The sequence below is a fragment of the Schistocerca piceifrons genome, chromosome 11 (assembly GCF_021461385.2).
Source record: "Schistocerca piceifrons isolate TAMUIC-IGC-003096 chromosome 11, iqSchPice1.1, whole genome shotgun sequence".
NCBI lineage: Eukaryota > Metazoa > Arthropoda > Insecta > Orthoptera > Acrididae > Schistocerca > Schistocerca piceifrons.
This window is the reverse complement of record NC_060148.1, coordinates 95236843-95260939: the sequence shown is the minus strand read 5'-3', so window position 1 is coordinate 95260939 and position 24097 is coordinate 95236843. Positions and strand designations below refer to the sequence as shown.

The window sequence follows — 24097 nt, the reverse complement described above, 5'->3', positions numbered from 1 at the left end:
GAATAAACCATGTTGTCTACAGCACACTTGCATGTTGTGAACAGCACACGCTTACAGCAGAAAGACAACGTACAGAATGGTGCACCCACAGACTGCGTTGTCTTCTATATCTTTCACATCACTTGCAGCACCATCTGTTGTTGAAAATTGTAACTACTGTAATTTCGAAAGTTTGTCCGCCTGAAAATGTACTGTTGTCCCAAGCATATTGCAACAAACGGTAGATTTCTATCGCTGCTTGTTTAGTTTTTATTGCCGTTTCAAATATACCGGTCATTTTTGAAACACCCTGTATATATAGATATATATATTCCTGCCTGGAACAGTTCCGTCCTCCGTCACAGCGGGACCCACCTCCTCTTCCTCAAAATCACCCTCTCCAAACCTTCCAGGAATTTCTGACTTCCAGCCTTGCCTCTCAATCCTTCTTAAAAAACCTTAATCCTACTCCCAACATCACCACCGCTGAAGCCCAGGCTATCCGTGATCTGAAGGCTGACCGGTCCATCGTCATTCTTCCGGCGGACAAGGGTTCCACGACCGTGGTACTTGATCGTCGGGAGTATGTGGCTGAGGGACTGCTTCAGCTTTCAGACAACACCACATACAAAGTTTGCCAAGGTAATCCCATTCCTGATGTCCAGGCGGAGCTTCAAGGAATCCTCAGAACCTTAGGCCCCCTGCAAAACCTTTCACCTGACTCCATCAACCTCCTGACCCCACCGACACCCCGCACCCCTACCTTCTACCTTCTTCTTAAAATTCACAAACCCAATCATCCCGGCCGCCCCATTGTAGCTGGTTACTAAGCCCCCACAGAACGTATCTCTGCCTACGTAGATCAACACCTTCAACCCATTACGTGCAGTCTCCCAGCCTTCATCAAAGACACCAACCACTTTCTCGAACGCCTGGAATCCTTACCCAATCCGTTACCCCCAGAAACCATCCTTGTAACCATTGATGCCACTTCCTTATACACAAATATCCCGCACGTCCAGGGCCTCGCTGCGATGGAGCACTTCCTTTCACGCCGATCACCTGCCACCCTACCTAAAACCTCTTTCCTCATTACCTTAGCCAGCTTCATCCTGACCCACAACTTCTTCACTTTTGAAGACCAGACATACCAACAATTAAAGGGAACAGCCATGGGTACCAGGATGGCCCCTTCGTACGCCAACCTATTCATGGGTCCCTTAGAGGAAGCGTTCTTGGTTACCCAGGCCTGCCAACCCAAAGTTTGGTACAGATTTATTGATGACATCTTCATGATCTGGACTCACAGTGAAGAAGAACTCCAGAATTTCCTCTCCAACCTCAACTCCTTTGGTTCCATCAGATTCACCTGGTCCTACTCCAAATCCCATGCCACTTTCCTTGATGTTGACCTCCACCTGTCCAATGGCCAGCTTCACACGTCCGTCCACATCAAACCCACCAACAAGCAACAGTACCTCCATTACGACAGCTGCCACCCATTCCACATCAAACGGTCCCTTCCCTACAGCCTAGGTCTTCGTGGCAAACGAATCTGCTCCAGTCCGGAATCCCTGAAGCATTACACCAACAACCTGACTACAGCTTTCGCATCCCGCAACTACCCTCCCGACCTGGTACAGAAGCAAATAACCAGAGCCACTTCCTCATCCTCTCAAACCCAGAATCTCCCACAGAAGAACCACAAAAGCGCCCCACTTGTGACAGGATACTTTCCGGGACTGGATCAGATTCTGAATGTGGCTCTCCAGCAGGGATACGACTTCCTCAAATCCTGCCCTGAAATGAGATCCATCCTTCATGAAATCCTCCCCACTCCACCAACAGTGTCTTTCCGCCGTCCACCTAACCTTCGTAACCTCTTAGTTCATCCCTATGAAATCCCCAAACCACCTTCCCTACCCTCTGGCTCCTACCCTTGTAACCGCCCCCGGTGTAAAACCTATCCCATGCACCCTCCCACCACCACCTACTCCAGTCCTGTAACCCGGAAGGTGTACACGATCAAAGGCAGAGCCACGTGTGAAAGCACCCACGTGATCTACCAACTGACCTGCCTACACTGTGACGCATTCTATGTGGGAATGACCAGCAACAAACTGTCCATTCTCATGAATGGACACAGGCAGACAGTGTTTGTTGGTAATGAGGATCACCCTGAGGCTAAACATGCCTTGGTGCACGGCCAGCACATCTTGGCGCAGTGTTACACCGTCCGGGTTATCTGGATACTTCCCACTAACACCAACCTATCCGAACTCCGGAGATGGGAACTTGCTCTTCAATATATCCTCTCTTCCCGTTATCCACCAGGCCTCAATCTCCGCTAATTTCAAGTTGCCGCCACTCATACCTCACCTGTCATTCAACAACATCTTTGCCTCTGCACTTCTGCCTCGACTGACATCTCTGCCCAAACTCTTTGTCTTTAAATATGTCTGCTTGTGTCTGTATATGTGTGTGTGTGTGCGAGTGTATACCCGTCCCTTTTTCCCCCTAAGGTAAGTCTTTCTGCTCCCGGGATTGGAATGACTCCTTACCCTCTCCCTTAAAACCCACATCCTTTCGTCTTTCCCTCTCCTTCCCTCTTTCCTGATGAGGCAAAAGTTTGTTGGGAAAGCTTGAATTGTGTGTGTTATGTTTGTGTGTTTGTGTGTCTGTCGACCTGCCAGCACTTTCATTTGGTAAGTCACATCATCTTTGTTTTTAGATATATTTTTCCTACGTGGAATGTTTCCCTCTATATAATTACAGGTTCAGGAAATCTTTTCGGGGTAGGAGAAATTTCCAAGCAGATACAATTTCACTTTGTGTCTGAAGTCAATTTTGGAATGAGCTACTAACCCACCCCGGCTTCACACAGGTGTCACTAATCACTTACGCGTGGACAACTTGTCTGGCATAGCAGTAATTTTATTTACAGATCAATGAATAGAGTAATGGTTAAAATTCAGGAACAACATTAAGTAACTGAAAATCATAAATTTTATATAATTACACAAATGAAGAAGTGTTTGACAGGAAAGTTTTCAAAAAGTATCAATGTCATCTGTTCCATATTTAATTGGTGTTTGGAGTGATGTCACGCTAATGATGAGAGCTGCAAGTTATCCTGCCACCGTGTCCGCCCAACTGCAGCGACACTTCGGAAAGAGCTCCAGCCCCTTGCTGGTCGCCTGACTCCAGTGTCAGTCCAGTGTGAGCTACATGTTCTGTGTGATCATTTCTTACATTTCCCTTCACATGCCTTAAACATTTAAGTCCGTACAAAAAAAACTGTTGTATCTGAGAGTAGAGGAATATTTCTGAAAAAACCCCAAAGGGTTCAGTCAACACACACCTATTCACTTGATGCAAACAACTTCTACAGGTCACATACATAATGAAGATAAACTGTAGGCAAAAAAAATGCTGTACAAGCAGCAAGAAGCAAAGAGAAAGGTGTGCTCACAAGTTAAATCAGGATAGTACTTCGTGAACAAAGTGGCTCACCTCGGGATAGTCAGTCAAAGGGGTAAACAACTGCCTATAAGATGTTTTCAAATGTTGTGTATCGGGTGAGATATTTGTATATCAGAATCTAATTCTCACACTATCTATAACCTTTCTAATGTATAAATATCTCATCCGATACAAAAAAAAAGTTATAGGCAGTGATTCTTCATAATGTTTACCATGTCCAATTACTTCCGACACCTCTCTGGCATATTTGACAGCAGGGTTACGCAATATTTGCATTTCGTCTGTCAACCTCTTTCTATATGGATCGTAGTAGATGTGTGTATTAACTTTTTAATATCAAGGTAATGCCTGATGTGGATATAAGTGACAGCATGGACAATATTTAGTAGTTTAGACTAAGGTTTTAGGTAAACATCGACACCTAAGTTAGGGGGTCGTTACCTGAAGTCCACATATTTTATATTTTTATGTTTTGACTCGTAATGTTGAGTGTTTGTGCCTAGTTTGCATAAGATCCATATTATTTGAACTTAATTGAACCACTGTGTCCCCATCAAATTTCTTGGCCTCTGATACATTTGAGGCCAGTGAGTCTTTACACCTATATGGTAACGTTGGAGATGATGTTTAAGACTTACTTCTGATAACATTTTCCTGTTAGCTGTTTGTATAAACTTACTACAATTACAGTATAAGGGGGCATTTAACACTGTGAGTATGCAGTTAGCTGGTACTTAGGATGGATGATACAGTTTACAGACACAGCATTATAGGTGTCCTTGTTGGTGCAGGTCATCAGTGGTGTACCAGCAAAATTACTTATACCCTCATAGATATTGTAAGGTCAATGTTGCCATACATCTTCAAATGAGATACCTATAATACTTTAATACTGATGATCATGAGGACTCTAGTATAATACTTTGGAATTCTGCATACTATACTTAGATGCTATTTTGATATTTGCCAATATAAGGCACATATGGGTCAATACTACATTTTTCCCCACCTGTGGAGGTTGTCCATTATCATAACTTGCAAACATGTTCAACACAATTCTCTAACCCCGTTGGATTACTGAACTGTTCACCTGTCGTTGCACTCTTGAATTGCCTCCTTAACCAATTTTTATACTTGATGTAACGTTGTATTTCCTTGACACTTAGCTGATGGGTATAAATACACTACTGTTTGATTTTAGCTAGTCAAATATTCTAACCAGGTTTTAGGTACCCTGACGTTTAGACCCATGCAGACAGTTCCCAACTCACCAAGGTCATTAGACAGAATATGATGACACTGGATGATGTACGTCAGATCCTGATAGTCATCTTATACGTTACTACACCCGGCCTTAATGCAAAGTTGAGAATGGTTTGACATGGGTATTGATGGTACCCTCAGTCATATGGATGGTATACCTTTCATTTTGAGGTTTACGTTCAGACTTACAGGTGACCTCCTATATTTTTCTTTTTCTTCTTTTCCTTTTTATTTGTTCAATTCGACTTGGTTTAATCCTACATTATTGAATAGGACTTATATGTATGGAGATAGACATTTTTTGATATACAGAGATTGAGAATCTTCTTTGTCACTATGACTAGATGAGTTAGCTACTGTCATTGCATTAATCCACTCAGCACAGTACGGGGTGGTCTTACATAGGGGTTCTAATGTGGTGCCTACGGGACCAGGTGTTTAATGATTTTTATAGTACGATTGCAATGGTTTACTTCGTGAATGCAATTGGGTTTTAAGGTAAATTTTTATGCTTCTTATCGTTACTATTGCGGCAGCTATTTATCGTACCACACGTAACACGACCTAGGCTACACATACGTAACTTAAGTATTCTGATATGGTTATGTCACATTTTATTGTATTTTATTTTATTATTCATTTATATTAGTTAATTTTTAAAAAAAATTCTTCCAATGGGCATATGATTGTATGCAGTACATTTGATTATTGTGATGCATGGCCTATTACAACTGTGTGGTACAGATTTATGATTAATAGTGTACACACACGTTCACCTATTATGCTATATTCGAGTAAAACAGTGAAAACTATTAACAACAGCATGACATAGGCAGAAGCATATTTGCCCTAATGTTACATATAGTTTTAATGACATACAATATGTCCTTTTGAGCCACTTACATAGATAACATAGATACCTGTCAACGTATGTTCTATATATTTTTATAATAGTACATCTGTTCTACTCATTGTACAGGGGCCTGAAGATGGCATCAATGTAACGCCGAAACTGGTAGCATATAAGAAATTCATAAAATAAATTTCTGCAATACACACGGCTGTTGGTAAATTATTGTATCAAGAAATACATGCTAGCCATTGTCCCACAGTCCATAATGGATCAACAAAGACACATCCATTCATGTCCATTGTGCATTCCGATGGACTTGGGCAATTCCAGGAGGACAGTGCGACGCCCCCACACTTCCAGAATTGCTACAGAGTGTCTCGAGGAACACTCTTCTGAGTTTAAACACTTCTGCTGACTACCAAACTCCCCAGACATGAACGTTACTGAGCATATCTGGGATGCCTTGTAACATGCTGTTCAGAAGAGATCTCCACCCCCTCGTACTCTTACAGATTTATGGACGGCCCTGCAGGATTAATGACGTCAGCTGCCTCCAGCACTACTTCAGACATTAGTCAAGTGCATGCCACATCGTGTTACAGCACTTTTGTGTGCTCGTGGGGGCCCTACACAATATTAGGCAGGTGTACCAGTTTCCTTGGCCCTTCAATGTAAATATAAGAACATTACGTAGGAAATCATTAAACAATCAGCATATTTATAAGTATCATAAATTTAAGTTCCTGCCTCATTTTTCTACATCTACATCTACATCCACACTCTGCAAGCCACCTGACCGTGTGTGGTGGAGGGTACCTTGAGTACCTCTATCGATTCTCTCTTCTATTCCAGTCTCTTATTGTTCGTGGAAAGAAGGATTGTCAGTATGCCTCTGTGTGGGCTCTAATCTCTCTGATTTTATCCTCACGGTCTCTTCGCGATATATACGTACGAGGGAGCAATATACTGCTTGACTCCTCGGTTAAGGTATGTTCTGGAAACTTCAACAAAAGCCCGTACCGAGCTACTGAGCGTCTCTCCTGCAGAGTCTTCAACTGGAGTTTATCTATCATCTCCGTAACGCTTTCGTGATTACTAAATGATCCTGTAACGAAGCGCGCTGCTCTCCGTTGGATCTTCTCTATCTCTTCTATCAACCCTATCTGGTACGGATCCCACACTGCTGAGCAGTATTCAAGCAGTGGGCGAACAAGCATAAGTGAAGGCTAATTGCAGGAAGTACTGTAGGGATTGTGACAGTTTTCACTAATAGACAAAATGAACCATGAGGAAGGTTTGTGTACATAATTCATTACTGCTACACTAGACAAGTTTGCTGACCATATATACATATAAGGAGAGGTCCCAAGCAGTGGGATTGAGTTTTTTAAATCACCGCTGTAGGTTAAGGTAGCAGGTGGGACACACTGCACACTGCAGCTACTCGCCATTGTTTGTGAGTAATTAAAATAAAAGATGACGAAGAAGATTGGAATATCATGTGATGTTTTACAGCTTTGAAAAAAAGATGTGTAATAGACAGTCCGCACAGCGTAATAGTTAAGACACAGGTCTCACACGTAAAATGTTGTGGGTTTGAATGTCATCATGTGCTTGAAAACATAATTTTTAAATCTTTACTGAAATGACTTTGCTCATTACTTTTACTCAGTTAAATGGATTACATGCCATTTTTTATTTCTATTGCTTTGCCACTTCACTTTATTCACTGTATTAACTTTTTCAATTGCTCAGAGTTTTCCCTTTGTATCATCCTTTTTCCACTTGGAATCTTTGTGCACATCAATTTAATTCTCATTATTTCAAATGAAAACTCCAGGTAGTACTATCAACAACGTAGGAAATGACAGATTGCTACTTACCACAAAGAAGACATGGCAAGTTGCAGACAGGCACAATTAAAAGACACTTACATAAAGCTATCGGCCACAGCCTTCATCAGTAAGAGAGAGACACACACACCATTCACAGACACAAGAAAGCACACCCCACACACACGACTGCCAACTCCACCATCTCTGGCTGGAATGCCACTATCACGTGGGATGCGAGCGGCAGTCTGGAGGGGGTGCAGAAGAGGAAGGAGAAGGGATAGCAGTGCACAAGTCGGGATAGAGACGAACGCTGTCTGGTGGAGTGTGCAGGGACTAGACTGCCAACAGGCAGTTGGTTGTGGGGCAGCGAGGTGGGGAAGAAAGGAGTGGAGCGGGGAAAGACGGGTGGATGCGTTGGCAGAGGGCTGCACATCTGTCCACTTTGAATATGCCAATCATCAACAGTACCTGAATTTTGACAGCTGTCATTCCCTTCACACCAAAAAATTCCTCCCATACAGCCTGGCCTCCCGGGGTGGCATACCTGCAGTGACAAAAACTCCCTTGCTCACTATGCTGAGGGTCTAACCGCGGCCTTCACAGACAGGCACTATCCCCCAGGCCTAGTCCGCAAAATGATCTCGTGTGCCTTTACCCCTCACACCCACAAGCCTCCTGCCACCCTCAAGAACCGTCACAAAGGGTGTCCCCTTCATAACCCAGTACCATCCCGGACTGAAACAACTGAACCGCACCCTTCACCAGGCCTTCGATTCCCTACCATCGTGCCATGAAATGGGACATCCTGCCCAAGATACTTTCTAACCTTCCTAAAGTGTTCCGTCGCCCACCCAACCTCCATAACATCCTCGTCCATCCTTATGCCACTCTCAATCCCAACTTGTTGCCATAATGACCGTATCCCTGTTGAAGACCCAGGTGCAAGACCTGCCCAATCCACCCACCCAGCACTCACTATTCCTGTCCTCTCACAGGTTTATCCTACCCCATCACGGGTGGGCCACCTGTGAAAGCAGCCATGTCATTTACCAGCTCTGTTGTAATCATTACACATCTTTTATACTGGCACGACTACTAACCAGCTGTCCACCAGGATGAATGGCCACGACCAGACTGTGACAGAGAGCAAAGCAAACTACACTGTGGCACGGCACGTAGCTGAACATAACACACTTGAATTCAATGGCTACTTCACTACCTGAACCATCTGGATCCTTCCCTCCACCACCAGCTTTTCTGAACTGCGCAAACAGGAGTTATCCTTACAACACATTCTCCGCTCCTGTAATTATCCTGGCCTCAATCTATGGCAACACACTAGCCCCACACACTTCACCCGACAGTTCCCACTCCCTCTGTCCTATCACCTCCTCTCCATTCTCATCCCCCACCCTGTTTACTTACAGCTCTCTGGTATTGCATCCTTCTATCTTTCCCCACTACTCTCCTTTTCCGCTCCCATTTTCCCCACCCCCCTGCTCCACAACCTCTTGAGACTACACCTGTTGGTGTTCTAGTCACTGTACACTCCACCAGACAGCGTTCGTCTCTTCCCCACCAGTACACTACTATCCGTTCTCCTTCCTCGACCCCTCCAGATTGCTGCTTGCATCCCACACGATAGTTTCATTCCAGCCCGAGACACTGGAGTTGACGGTTGTGTGAGCGTGAGGTGTGCTTGCTTGTGGATATGAATGCTGTGTTCCTCTTTTGCCGATGAAGGGTGTGGCTGAAAGCCCATGTAAGTGACTTTTAAATGTGCCTGTCTGCAACTTGTCATCTTTATGGTAAGTAGCAATCTATCTTTTCATACACTGTTAACATTCCTACCTGGAGTTTCCACTGTTTGAAACATTTTAAACAAATTCTTCACTAAGGACAAAGCAACACGGATACAGATTGAAATGAAGGAAGGGATTATAAAGTTAAGAAAATTCAAATAATGAAATAATGAATGCAAGAAACGGAGGAAAATATAGGTTGATAAAACTGAAGGAATGAAATTGAGATTAGTAAGTTAGATAAAAATAATTAAAATTACATGAACAGAGTTTTCAAACAGAAAAATACTGATAGGAAAAAAATAAGAGAGAAGGAAAAAAATTGGTACAGTGATTACAGTGACATGACAAAGTAACAGAAACAAAAAAGAATACAGGGTGTACATAAAGTTCGGGAACACTTTCAATTATTTATTGCACAAGGAGCAAATATTCTACAGATATCATGTATACCTCATTTTGAAGAGAAATCCTGAAAGTTTTTTTTCACGTATACCGCCACACCTTAGTTTGGTAATTTGCCGACAGTCAGTGCTAGTCGCAAACGTGGTGAGTTCAGGTGCAGAGCGAGCTTTCAGCTTTCTGTGTATTGGAGTTCGACAAAATCAAGTGTGCTACAGCTGTTCAATGGATATTTAAAACCAAGTATGGTAAGAAGCCACCAACAAGGAAGGCCATTTACCACTGGCACAACAAATTCGTTACAACACGATGCTTGCTTGTGCCCCGCAAAGAGAAGCGGATGTCCCAGTGTGAGTGAAGTTAATGTGGAGCTCGTATGAGAGACATTCATAAGGAGTCCAAAGAAATAAGTGCGTTGTACATCCCGTGAACTCGAAACAGCTCCAATGAAGGTGTGGAAAGTCCTGCGACATAAGCTGTCTATAAAACCATTAAAATTGGAGCTAGTGCAGAAGCTCAATGACGACAACAAATACAAGCGTTTTGAATCTTGTTCGCAGTTGTAACAACTGAATGAGAATGGGGCTGGCATTATTGAGCACTTAATTTTTAGCCACGAAGCCACTTTTCACACTAATGGGAAAGTGGACAGGCATAGTTTGTCAAATCTTGGATATAAAGCATCCACACTAATGCATTGAATTTCAGTGTGATTCCCCAAAGGTAAATGTTTTTGTGCTTCGTCACGTGATTCTTCTTCGCCGAGAGCACTGTCACTGGATATTCCTACTTTGACAAGTTGCAGCAATGGCTGATCCCTTAACTGCAATGGGACTCTCCATTCATCTTTCAGCAGGATGGGGCTCCATCCCATTTTCATCGTGAAATTTGTGGGTACCTGAACACAGAGCTACTGCATCGATGGATCGACTGTGCTGCAGAAGGGGACAGCTGTTTTATGAAATGGCCTCCCCAATCACCAGATCTCACTTCGTGTGACTTTTTTCTGTGGGGACACATTAAAGATCTGGTGCATGTACCGCCTCTACCACGTGATGTAGCAGAGCTCCGGGAGAGAATACGGGAAGTGACTGACACAGTCGACAGTGCCATGCTGGGACGGGTATGGCAAGAATTTGATTACCGTATTGACGTCTGCCGGATCACTCGTGGTTGCTTGTAAAAAAAAAAAAGAGTTTCACTTCAAAATGCAATATGTATGACATCTGTACAATGTTTAGTTCTTGTGCAATAAATAATTGAAAGTGTTCCCGGACTTTATGTACAGCCTGTACAATTAACCCAATTAATTGAATAAAAATAATGAGCAATGTAATTTCAATAAATATTTAAAGATAAAAATATTTAAAGCACCTGATGAGACTCAAATCCACAACATTTTTCGTATGAAGCCTGTAGCTTAACTTACACTGCGCTACCAGTGTATTAAACTTTGCCTTTTCAAAGCTATAGAGCATCATGTGAAATTCTGACTTTTTTATTTCTTTATTTATTGTTGATTACTCGCAAACGAGGGCCTCCCAGGGTGAATAGGTGCTCGGTGTTATAGATGGGACCTTAACCTACATCACTGTGTAGGTGATGCCACTGCTGGAGTCCTCTCCTTGTTAGTTCTAACAGTGTGAAACCAGGACAGGTAGTTTCTTGCCCATTTTTTGTTGCGAAATTGTACTATAATAGTAGAAATAACTCATACACATCACAGACACACATCATAATTATTATCTGCAGAATGAGTAATTACTAAGTAATTAACTTCAAAAGCTCACAATGTTAACACCCCAGTGCAGAGTGCTACAGCTGCTTTCACACTTTCCCTCACCTCCTTGGCCAGCTTGACCAGCTCCGTCAGCTTGTCGTGGACCATGGCACAGAATGCGGGATCCTTCTTGGCCCACTGCCGCATGTAGTCCGAGTAGCGCGGGGTCAGCTTGGCGGACAGGTCCGGATTGCGGATCTGCAGGGCGATGGCCAACCTCCGGCTGCGCTCCACGATCTTGCACTCATCGTTGCAATCCAGGCTGCAGGAAAGAGCAGGCAGAAAAGTGGGCTTAAGCGTTTGGGTCTTTTCTCTTCCTTTCTCCAAACTAAGTGCGATATTTACACTTTGATGGTAAAGGACTGGCTCCAGATTGATAAGAAGTAAGGCTACACTTCTGAGCAACTAACCCATTAAATCTACCACTTACGGTGCTAGCCTCATATGAAAGTGTAAGTTATAGCTTGTTTGTAGAAATCTATACATTCTGAAATTCTGAAGGTAGCACGGACAAACTACAGGGAGTCAACAGCTACTTACAGCTTGTACAGAAACCAGAGAGCAGCTGTAAAAGTTGAAGGAGATGAAAGTGAGGCAGAAGTTGAGATGTGAATGAGACACAATTGTAACCTAGCCCCCATTTTATTCAATCTGTACACTGAGCCAGTTGTAAAGGAAACTAAAGAGAAATCTGGAAGAGGAATTACAGTCCAGGGAGCAGAAGTGAAATCTTCGAGATTTGCCGATGATACTGTTAATCTCTGACAGATAGTGAATGATTTAGAAGAACAGTCGAACAGAAATGATACGGTCTCGAAAAGAGGTTATGAGATGAACATCAATGAAAGTAAAGACAAGGGTAATGGAATGAAGCTGAATTAAATCAAGCAAGATTAGGAAATTGGACACTAAGAGTAGTTGACGAGATTCCCTACTTGGGCAGCAAAATAACTGATGACAGCCAAAATAGAGAGGATAGAAAATGCATACTGCCATCTGCAGGTAAAGCATTTCTGAAGAACAGGAATTTGTTAACAACAAATATAATTTACGTATTTTCTGAGGTCATCTGTGTGTAAGTGAAATTTGGACAGTAAACAGCTTGACACAAGAAGAGAATAGGAAGCTTTAGAAATGTGGTGCTGCAGAAGAATGCACAACGTCAGACCGGGGGGGAGGGGAGGGGGGAATTTATGGTACAACCTGACTCAAAGAAGGTATCAGTTGATGGAGGACATCTCGAGCCACTAATGAACAATTAATCTGAGGACACAGGGAAGTGTGTGGGGTAAAAATTGTAGAGGGAGACCAAGAGATGAATACAGCAGGCAAGCTCAAAATGGAAGTATGTTGCAGTAGTTATTAGGAGATGAAGAGGCTTGCACAGGGTAGACCAGTGCGGACTTCCTACTCCTCTCTCTCTCTCTCTCTCTCTCTCTCTCTCTCTCTCTCTCTGTGTGTGTGTGTGTGTGTGTGTGTGTGTGTGTGTGTGTGTGTGTGTGTGTGGGGGGGGGGGGGGGGGGGGGGTCGCACTTCTTTGTAACACATACACCCCCCCCCCCAACCACACACACCAACAATTAGCAAGAATGGTATGGATAGTGTTGAAACTTGATACTTAAAATGAAGTACTTCCATTCACTACTATTTATTGTACAAGAAAACTGAAAAGCAATTTTTGCAATTAAATAAGTAAGAATGAAACTTAAAATGCAGACAAACACACGAGATCAACACAAAATGTGCAGAACAACATATGCACTGCCTATGAGGTGACAGTAACAAATGTTTCATTATACTGATTATATTATGCTGCTGCTAGGTTCTGCTGATACCTAAGAAGCTATGAAGTCTGCAGACACCACAGGTGTTTGAGGGAGTCATGAATATACATATGATATCACAGAAGAACACCACAACTGATATGACATGATCAATTTCCTTTAATATTATGTCTGTCATATACTGAGTGTTAAAAAATGAAATCATTGCCACCGGGTGATTAGTTCAAATGACTACTTTATTAAACACTACCAGCCAATTTTGAGTGTGTCCTCATTCCAAGTGCGCAAGCAGAGGTGCGAATATAACAAAAATTGCATGCTGTGTGGACAGTTTTAAAATTTCCTACAAATACTTTTTAAACACACATGGCTCAACTGCGTTCTGTGATATACGTATGCTTTATAGCTACTTATTCTGAGGTTGTGCCCAATGACGACTGTGCCATGTGTTACCATACATAGCATGTGATTTTTGTTACACACTTATGACAACAATGTCTGGTAATAGATAGTAAAGCATCCATTTACACAAGCAGCACAGTGGAATTCATAATTTTTTTTTTAATTTATTGAAGCTTTGGTGCCTACTGAGAAGATGTTAGCCTGTTTGGTTCCCAACACACAGATCACTTTATAGGGGTCTTGAACTCTGCAGCCTTTCTCATCTGAGATTGTACTTTGGAGTATTTACAATGTTTAAGTGTCAATATATTCACAAAAATACATTTTTAAATTGTTTCCTGTGGAGTGAGTGGGAACAGTCATCACACAACATCGTGATTTTCATTTAAAGGAGAATTTCACTGTGCCAGACAACACGATCTTTTTAGCCGATGCTCAGCGACTGTAAAAAGATGACACTCTGTCTACATATGTTCTAGCCTTTATTATAAAAATTAAATGAGAAAAATATTTATTCATTGTCAGCATACTTGTTAGTCTTCGTACACCCACCGAACAGTACTGACCCTGTACTGCTTTGAATTAATAGTGGCAAAAGCAACTGTTTGTAACCACTGTCCCGCCAGAGCTGAGGTGAGCTTTTCACCTCAACAATAAAGCTGCCAATGAAACGCTGACCGTGTTATTTGACCAACAGAGGGTGAAACAACTTCCATCGTAAATATTTGGGCGTAACACTGGACAGGACACTAACCTACAAAGAACACCTAAAAAATGTTGGTCAGAAGCCCAAAACAAGGAATTAATATTAGAAAATTGGCGGGTAGTTCCTGCGGGTGCAGCTGCAGTAATAGTCTATACCACTGCAGAATACTGTTCTCCTGTCTGGCAGAGAAGTCACCTTACAAACATGGTAGATGTGCACCTCCATGATACCATGCGCATTACCACTGGGACATTAAAATCTACCCCAATACCATGGCTCTCCGTCATTGTCAACATAGCCCCGCCAGAACTAAGATGCAAAAAATATTTATCAAAGAATGGGAAAAAATAACACAAATAGACGATGCACAATGCCTACCTATTCAAGAAGTCATTAGAAATTTACCAAATCGCCAAGTGAAGTCATGAAACCCGATATGGAATAACAGCTACACAAGAGGACAGCATAGCTTCAACCCTACAGGTGCTGGGAAAAAGGAATGGGAAAACTCAGTCAGTAATTATCACCTTATAACTGACCCCTCAAAAGCACTAAAAGGATTCAACTTTGCTAGGAAAGACTGAGTTAGGCTCAATGGTATCCGAAGTGGCCACACTAAATGCAAGGCCACGCTCTATAAATGGGGATTTGTAGGTAACCCAAGCTGTGACTGGAGCACCTGGGCAGGCTCTGGACCACATCACACTAGTGTGCCCTACAAGGAAATTCAGTGGATCGGAAGAGCACTCCATAGAAGCCACACCTCGAGTTATGAAGAGGATCCAAGACCTGGACATCAATGTGTAGCCAACAGCTTCTGGTCTTGCATGATACATGTCATATTTCTGTAAATCATATCACATTGACCACTTGCATTTATAAAAAATATTTTATTCACTAGTACCAACACCAGAGAAAGAAAGAAAGAGAGGAAAGTGTTACTCAAGTGGAAAACATCATACTGAAAATTTTATGAACCCCCTGAGATCTTAAAATCTTGGCTGAATGGTTACCATCCACAATCAAAACACTTTTTGGATAACACCTGTGCGCACAACATAAATGACAATTTTTGGTGCAAAACTGTGGTGTGCGTACTGTAAGACCTTTGGTTCACACACCATCAGATTATTTGACTTGTCGCTCTAACGAAGTAGGCGAGAGTCAACAATATGTCTCGTGGTCTTATTGTGGCGTGTTTATCTTCTACCATTAGGTCCGACGATAGAAATGCCACTTGCACGCTTAGAGTAGCAGATTGACGGTGACCAACTTTAAATAGAACTTGATTAATTTTCACACACATTTATTAACATAATAACAAGTATAAAAATAACTTAACTTGGTTCTGGATGCTATTTACCATTGACAATCTGAAGTTCCTTTGGTCTTGGTGCGTTAATCTTATTCTCATATATCTCTGATACTTGACAAAAGTGTCTATACATTTATCTTCATGGCTATGTACAGGAATATGGTAATCTTAGTAGGTGCAGACTGAAACTTGACTATAGACTGGTACAGACTAATGCAGACTAACTAATGGGAGGTCTGTACACTCGTTATAATACCTCGCGCGTTCAGGTATCGCTGCACAAGTGTGAACTGCGAGGAGAAAAGGTTCTATGTTAGCAGCAATCTCATTGGCTGTGTTACAGATTAATACGTGGATCGGCGGAAGCAGAATTTGGTCCGTCTATAAGACAGCGTCATCTCGTAGTGCAGAGACGGACGAGCGCTGCGCCTGCGCTGTTGTGCTTAGCGGGGCACGCTCTATTGGGAAAGTTGTGTACGTGCTGACTACTCGGAACTATGTACACAACAAAAACAAATAATGGAAGAACATTCACGCCTACCGCTTATGTTCAGGGCACAGTTTACTACCTTACTGGTATTCTGCTACCTGAAAATGAGTCAAAGTTTCTTTGGATATACTTTGTTTCTAATTACGAATAAAAGGCAATTATTACAAACTACAACTTTCTACAAGTGAAAAATGATCTGACTGCTCTGTTTCAAAACATGCTACATAATGTGAATGCATATATTCACAGTTTTATAGCTACACTAGACTATTCTGCAAGGGCAAAATAACAATTATAAATTTGTCATTAGTGGAAGTAAATGACTTGCAGCTGGAAATTGCAGTGGGTACAATATCCCTATCAATTGATAAGGAATGTGAGTGAAACAATATGTTGTTGCGTAGTTGAGTCCATTGCCTTCAACGCATATACAAGACGTGCTGGCCTTAAGGTGCCTTACAATACCTCCGATTCAATACCATGGAGAAAATCGATATAATTTGGCATAGTATGAAGTCCATCCAACAATTGTACGTTTACCTCCTACAGATATGATGAAATCATATTGTCTACTTGCACAGATTTTGTTGACTGTTTAACCAGGCAGCCAAATTTGACACTAACACTTAATGTACATACGTACCACAAAGGCAGTTAAGTGCTGAAGATTATGTGTACTTGTGGGACACTATGCAGTAGGATGGCAGCATGGACAACTTGGACTAATTGGTGATCCTTCTGTCCAGTTTTACTATCTGCCCAAACCATGTGCATGAGCGTATGCAGGACTTTTCTGTTACAGCCAAAAACACGGAAGGCTTCATCTTTTTATTACATTCACAACACATTCAAAGTGAAATGAATTCCTGGACCGTTACCTAAATGCCGCACTGTTTAACATTATAAAGACACAAATGGTTCAAGGTCTTGCAGGGCATCAAACAGAAACTCTCCTCGTGTGCATGTCAGCCGGTGCTCTAAAAGATATCCAGAATCACTGGGAGAAGATGGATAACTGTCCTATTATTGATGTTCACCTGAGCAGACGGATTTACAAGTACAGAGTGCATCTGAACTGACTAAGCAGTTTTAAGGAGCAATAAAAAGTAAATCTGTATGTATAGAGAAAAAAATGCTTTTATTTTCTAAATTAGTACAATATACCATTTTACACTAATTTAGTTTTGAAAATAATGTCCTCAAGATGGCGGCCGTTAGTATCAATACATTGTTGTAGACGATCCACGAAGTTTCGAGCAGCTCTTGCATACATATCGCGGTGTACGGCATTCACTTCGTCAACAATCCCTCTTTTAACTCTGGTAAGGTGTGAGGGCGGCTTTTGAAAACATTTTCCTTCAGATATCCCCAAAGAAAATAGTCACAAATGCTCAAATCTGGTGACCGCACAGGCCACATTACATCACACCTCAGAGAGACGAGGCATCCCAGAAACATTTCTCTCAAAACATCAAGTGAAATTCGAGATGTGTGAGCAGTAGCTCCATTCTGTTGGAACCACAAATTCCCCAGTCCATGTTCTTCAAAAATCTTGTCCATTCTGGGTTGCAGAAAATTTTGCAACATTGAAACATAATGTGTGGAATTCACTGCCACAGTCACTCCTTCCTCCTCAAAAAATGTAAGGGACTACCATGCCAAATTGTGATATAGCACACCGCACTGTCACTTTAGGAGAATGTTGCGGTCTTTCACGAATAATTCGGGGACTATTTACAGCCCAGTAGTGAAAGTTTTGCTTATTCACGCACCCACTAAGATGAAAATGTTCATCACTACTGAAGAAAGCTGCAATCGGAGGCATCTGAGCAAGCATTTGCTCTCACAGATTTTGACAGTTGGCATAGTCTACTGGGCGTAATTCTCAAGCAATCATTTTTTTGAAAGGACGGAACTTCAAATCGCATCGCAGAATCCTCCTCAAACTGCGGTCTGAAATCCCCAATGCAACAGCGTGTCGTCGAGCAGAATGATGCGGTGATTGTTGAACTGCTGTTCGCACCCACTGCACATTTTCTGGTGTTCTCATGGATCTGCGTGTCCACGTGTACCGTATTTACTCAAATCTAAGCCGCACTTTTTTTTCGGTTTTTTGTAATCCAAAAAACTGCCTGCGGCTTAGAATTGACTGCAAAGTAAGCGGAAGATCTGAAAAATTTGGTAGGTGCCGCCACAACTAACTTCCGCCATCGAATATATGTAGCGCTACACAGGCATGCTTTGCAGGCACAAAGATAAATTCTGGCGCCAAAACCTCTGCGTCAGTAAATAAATTAAAAATAGGTGAAAGACGAGCTTTTTTCTCCGCCCCGAGTTTCGACCACTACATTTTCATACATTATACAACGAAGTAAATCCAATTTCCTTATTGTTCATCTTCGAATGTAGCAGCATTTCAATGTACTGCGAAAATCCTACTGGCAAGACTGTTTGGGATGTTTGTCAATATGGCCAACTCTACGTTGTGAATTTTTTCCTACATGTGAAAAGAGATGGTTGATAATAGGAACCTGATGAAATGTGGATCACATACAGTATATTCTTCACCATAAGAATAATACGAATATAAACTTTTTGCCATGCATTTGTTTCATGTTTGCTGCTATCTCATTTAAATCCTGTCTGCCTAATAAACTACGAAACTAGAGTGAGACAACAGCAAACGCGGAGGAATATACATATCATATCATGTTTATATTAATATTATTCGTGTGCCTAATAGTGATACAGTCAGAAATGAAGCACGCCAATTGACTAGATTTTTAAATCTACGATGACTAATTTCTGTGCAGAATGTAATGTACTAAAGAGGCGCCTGCAAAGATTTTCAACGGAGAAAATTTTTCGCTAAACTCTCGTTCAGAACATCTTCTATCATACGCAGTCTATTATTTGGTTCTTGTAGATCATTATCAAAGAAAGCAGCAGTGTAAGTAACAACAAATAGCAGTCTCTTCCCATTGTTTCGCTAATGAGACGATTCCTCTCTCTTTCTTTTCTTTTTTTTATTGTAAGTGGCGGTAGCATGCACAAAAACAAGCCATGCTGCGAGCAGCGACAGGCCGTAAACACTCATTATCAGAATGCGACAAACAATGCATGACACAGTACAGTAATGCATTTTCAGTTTAGAGTGACGTAAACACCTATAACAAAGAGAACGGCACTTATCAGATCAAAGAAAAATAAGCAATGAATTCAAACTAGACGAAGCACGTGAAAAAGGAAGGGTACCGATATAAATACGGACGGAGTGCCTGACGCATAGCAATGGCTACCTGGTAAAGCTTAACTTCTAAGCTTATGACTCGAACCAAACAACTGTAGCTGTATCGCCATTCATTCGACCTAAATTGTGTCTCATATTACAATGGACCAACTTTGTTTCGATTTGGGGGTGCGGCCTAAAACTTTTATCTCCCCTTGGACTTTGAGTCTCAAATTTCAGGTGCGGCTTAGATTCGGGAAAATTTTTTTTCCTCGATTTCGAGTATCATTTTTCGGGTGCGGCTTAGATTCGAGTAAATACGGTATCTATTCTTAGTGCGCTAGCAGTTTCCTCCAACTACGGAACCCAGGACCAAATTGTGTTTGCATTAGGAATGGCATCGTTGCGCGGAATGTCAAACTGTCGCCGAAAAGCTCCTTGTGTTGTGATCACAGATTTGTTATTTTCATAATAAGTCTAACGGCAAAACTAAAATGTGCACCGGTCCAGATCATGTTGGCTAGTGAAATGTGGTCAATGACTGAACTAAGGCAGACCACGTGCAACTGCCTACCCCCACCACAGCCCCAACGGCGATCGCATGAAACTGCATAGTCGGTTCTGCTGCACCCTGTACGATGACATCACGTGGCCCAGAAACTGTTTCAGACAAAAGATGGGTTGTGCTCTATTTGGCAATATAATCTAAAACATTTCCAGCTCACATTAATGTTGAAATACGCAACAGCATTGAATCTATGAAATATATTTGCAAGCAAGTGAACAACGGCAGTGACCAAGCCACTCTGACATACTTACTCATGTTGAGGGAGAAATGTTGAGTATAACTCTATTAACGGAGTTATAGGGCAAGATGACTAATGGAGTTATACAGCAAGATGACTCTGCACATTATCAAGCTGAATGTTTGAACTCTTTTAGTGCACCTGGTCCTCCGTCACAAAAAATTAATTTGAAACCCGGCACCCAAATTATTCTGCCGCAAAATTTAAGTCCAACAAAACTGTATAATGGTACAAGTCTTAATGTTACCTCACTGCAATGTAACATCAGAGAAAAGCAAATGTTCAGGGAAGTTGCACAGACAAACGTGTTTTTATACCATGAATATCACTTATTTCTAACAATTTCACTTTAAAAACAAAGATGAGGTGACTTACCGAATGAAAGCGCTGGCAGGTCGATAGACACACAAACAAACACTAACATACACACAAAATTCAAGCTTTCGCAACAAACTGAGGGGAAGACGAAAGGAAGTGGGTTTTAAGGGAGAGGGTAAGGAGTCATTCCAATCCCGGGAGCGGATAGACTTACTTTAGGGGGAAAAAAGGACAGGAATACACTCGCACACACGCACATATCCATCCACACATACACAGACACAAGCAGACATATTTAAAGAGTGCGAGTGTATACCTGTCCTTTTTTCCCCCTAAGGTAAGTCTTTCCGCTCCCGGGATTGGAATGACTCCTTACCCTCTCCCTTAAAACCCACTTCCTTTCGTCTTCCCCTCTCCTTCCCTCTTTCCTGATGAGACAACAGTTTGTTGCGAAAGCTTGAATTTTGTGTGTATGTTTGTGTTTGTTTGTGTGTCTGTCGACCTGCCAGCACTTTCATTTGGTAAGTCACATCATCTTTGTTTTTAGATATAAAAACAAAGATGATGTGACTTACCGAACAAAAGCGCTGGCAGGTCGATAGACACACAAACAAACACAAACATACACACAAAATTCTGGCTTTCACGTTGGGAGACCTGGGTGATTATGTTACTGGTGAGAGGCATGATTGATACACTTTTTGTTGAAGCACTATTTACCAGTAATGAGGTATTCCTTTCTCTATGTGTTCTGTTGACACTTTCTACGTCATAATGTTTATTGTGTATGAGCTATGAAGCAAGTAATTAACTAATGACACTGATGTAAACTACTTTCTACATACAACAACAACAACAACCACCACCACCACCACCACCACCACCACCACAAGTGTGCTGTACACTTATAATTCTGCTATTATTATTATTAAAGCAACACTGACACGTCTATGAGGGACAGGGAGCAGAGTTCTCACAGTGCAGCTGACTCACGTTTTCAGAGTTATGCCTCGCGGTGTGCCAGCCAGGTCCGTAAGGTCGACCGTGCGGCCCGCACGCACGTCCGTCATCTTGGCAGCGAGCAGCGACATGGCGATGCGGCGGTATTCGTTGACATTCTCTGCACAGGGGCGCGTGGTGGAGCGGTGTCCGCACTCGCAGGTCACTACCACCTGCAGGCACCCACGAGAAGTTACAATTATACTGTAGCAGTGCATGACAGATGGTGCCTCAAACCAGTACTAGTCATTCCTTGTATTATTTAACTAGTGTACTGGAGAGAGAAAAATCGTTATCTATAATGCGTCTCAACAAAAGTGTGGCTACTCAAACTTGGAAAAAAATTCTCTGATGATACCAGGTGTGAGGAGGAAGAGGGTGTCAAGAAGCTCCTGATAAATTAATGACGAGTGGGGACAGCATACCACAGTGACGACTTTTATTTCCAATCAGCTGAGCTGTATGCCAACCACGAGCAGTGGTTTAACCACTGTTTATAAACATTGATAATTTAATTGGAATAATATTCATATAATTAACACACTTTCAAATATTTTTAAGTACCTTCAAAATTGTCATTTATAGAATTTGATTTCAATGCTAGGTTGAAAATGCAGAATTCAGTGAGATTTTACAAAATTCCTGAAATTCCCCAAGCTTTCCCTGGTAAAATTTAATTTCCTGAGAACTACAGGTTTTCTAGAAGAGTTACCACCCTGCAACACTATGAATTTATTGTTTACCACTGGCCTTGGAATTAGATATTATCAGTTATAGGCATTATCTTGATTTTCATTCACATTTAAAGTGATCTTTCATTCATTAAACAAGAAATTCTATTCAAATCTTTTTGCATTTCCTTACGATCCTCCAACAGTGGTGGTACTTTCCTGTAAACAACAGCATTATAGTGCTGCTAACAAATCATCTACCTACACTGAGAACATTAAAGGTCCTGTTATATTTGTCTGGGGAATAGCCAATGTTTCTTTAATTTCTGCTGGTCTTTCCACTGTCCAGCAAATGCAATTGGTCATATAAGCCAAATATTTGTAGAATCAATCACACATCTCTGAAGACATTCTATACAACTAAATCACCGTTAGTAGTCGATGGTCTGCTACAGTGTAATGCCTAGCAGAAATCTATCAAGATGCAATGTATCATTTCACATGCATCTATCTCTTGAAGCATGCTTAGTATATACAATGGGATAACACAAACTTAAGTTTACAAAGCCTACAGTGGAATGTGTGTATTTTATACAACCAATACAGCCAACTGATAGTGCCTAAATTATGTTATTTTTTGACAGTGTCTCTGTACTGGTTTAGGCACTTGTTGCTTTGTGGCAAGAGTATGAATGTACCCTCCTGGTAAAAATCCTGTCCCTGCATTTTGAGCCACGCTGTCACAAAATATTTCACCTCTTCATCTGAAGTGAATCGTTAGCCTCCTAGGTGCTCCTTCAAGTGTGAAAAAGATGAAAGTCGCTCGGATCAAGGTTCAGGCTGTAAGGAGTGTGGTCACTGTCTTTCCTCTTTCAAAAACTCCAAGAGTCTGACACTTGCACTATCCCGCCATCACCTCCCGCCACCTTGGATTTGGAGAGGAGAGATGTTTCCATACAACTCACAGATGCTTACTGCCGGGGGTGTAGTGGTGGATCCATGTCTTGTCGCTTGTGACAATGTGGTGAAGACAACAGCTTCCTTTTGTAGAGAGCCAATGTAAAAGCTGCAGACTTGCATATGTGCCATTCCCTTTGAGTTGGTTAGAATTCTTGGAACACAACAGGAACAAACTTTCCGGTACAGCAAAATATCGCGAACAAAGTGACAAACTCTTCCGAATGAAATTCTCAAGTTCTACTGCATGACATGCTCTTCCTCTTATTCTGATTTAGCTCCTCCATGCAAGCTGTGTTCAGAGCTGTCAATGCCGTGCTAGGTCACCCACTGCGATCCTCGTCGGCGACTTTTCTCTACTGCCCGCAGTCTTTCGACATCATTCTGCAATGCAATGACGAGACATTACAGTATCTCCACAAACCTCTACCAGCTGATAGTGAGTTTCAGCCACGGTTACATATTTCTCCAAAGAAATCTAATACCTGGGCAGATTTCTTCGCTTGACCCATTTTCCAAATGAGTCATCATTTGTGTCTACCTACATCCAGCGCTGTAAGTGTTAGGTGGCTGAAACTGTGCACTGTTTCCAACTGCATTATCAAAATTACCACACACAACAAACTTCTCTATAACTGATGAAACCCCAGGAATACTGACCTTGCAACCTTAGCTATGTTGCACACGAGTGATTGGATAGGAACAATCTGATTCTTTCAGAGCAGCCCCCCCCCCCCCCCCCCTCCCCCATCATCACTCTTTGTGAGCTCAGAGTACACTATAGGATCCTGCAACACACAGTTGCCAGCAATATTTTTGTGCAATGCTTCCAACCTGACCTTTCACCTCTTTTTGTAAACAGGAATGACCTGCACTCTTTAGTAGTGAGGAGGGACTATTTGCCGTGCAGGTGAAGCTAGAAAAATACCAACTACAGAAGGAGTTAATTCTGCAGTATATTAAATGTGAAATATAAAGCCCCTTTCACACCAGAGTGAATGGAAGCAAACAAAAGCAAATGTG

General features: G+C 42.0%; 1 protein-coding gene across 1 annotated transcript in view; it reads right to left on the bottom strand.

Moving 5' to 3' along the window:
- LOC124719745 (protein shuttle craft) overlaps positions 1–24097 on the bottom strand; it is a 258849-nt gene that overhangs the window by 34695 nt on the left and 200057 nt on the right. Inside the window, exons 16-17 of the mRNA XM_047244946.1 lie at positions 21441–21619; positions 11461–11659 (exon numbers count right to left, since the gene is read on the bottom strand). Of these exons, the coding sequence (XP_047100902.1) occupies positions 11461–11659; positions 21441–21619 (378 nt within the window). The remainder of the gene's footprint in view (positions 1–11460; positions 11660–21440; positions 21620–24097) is intronic.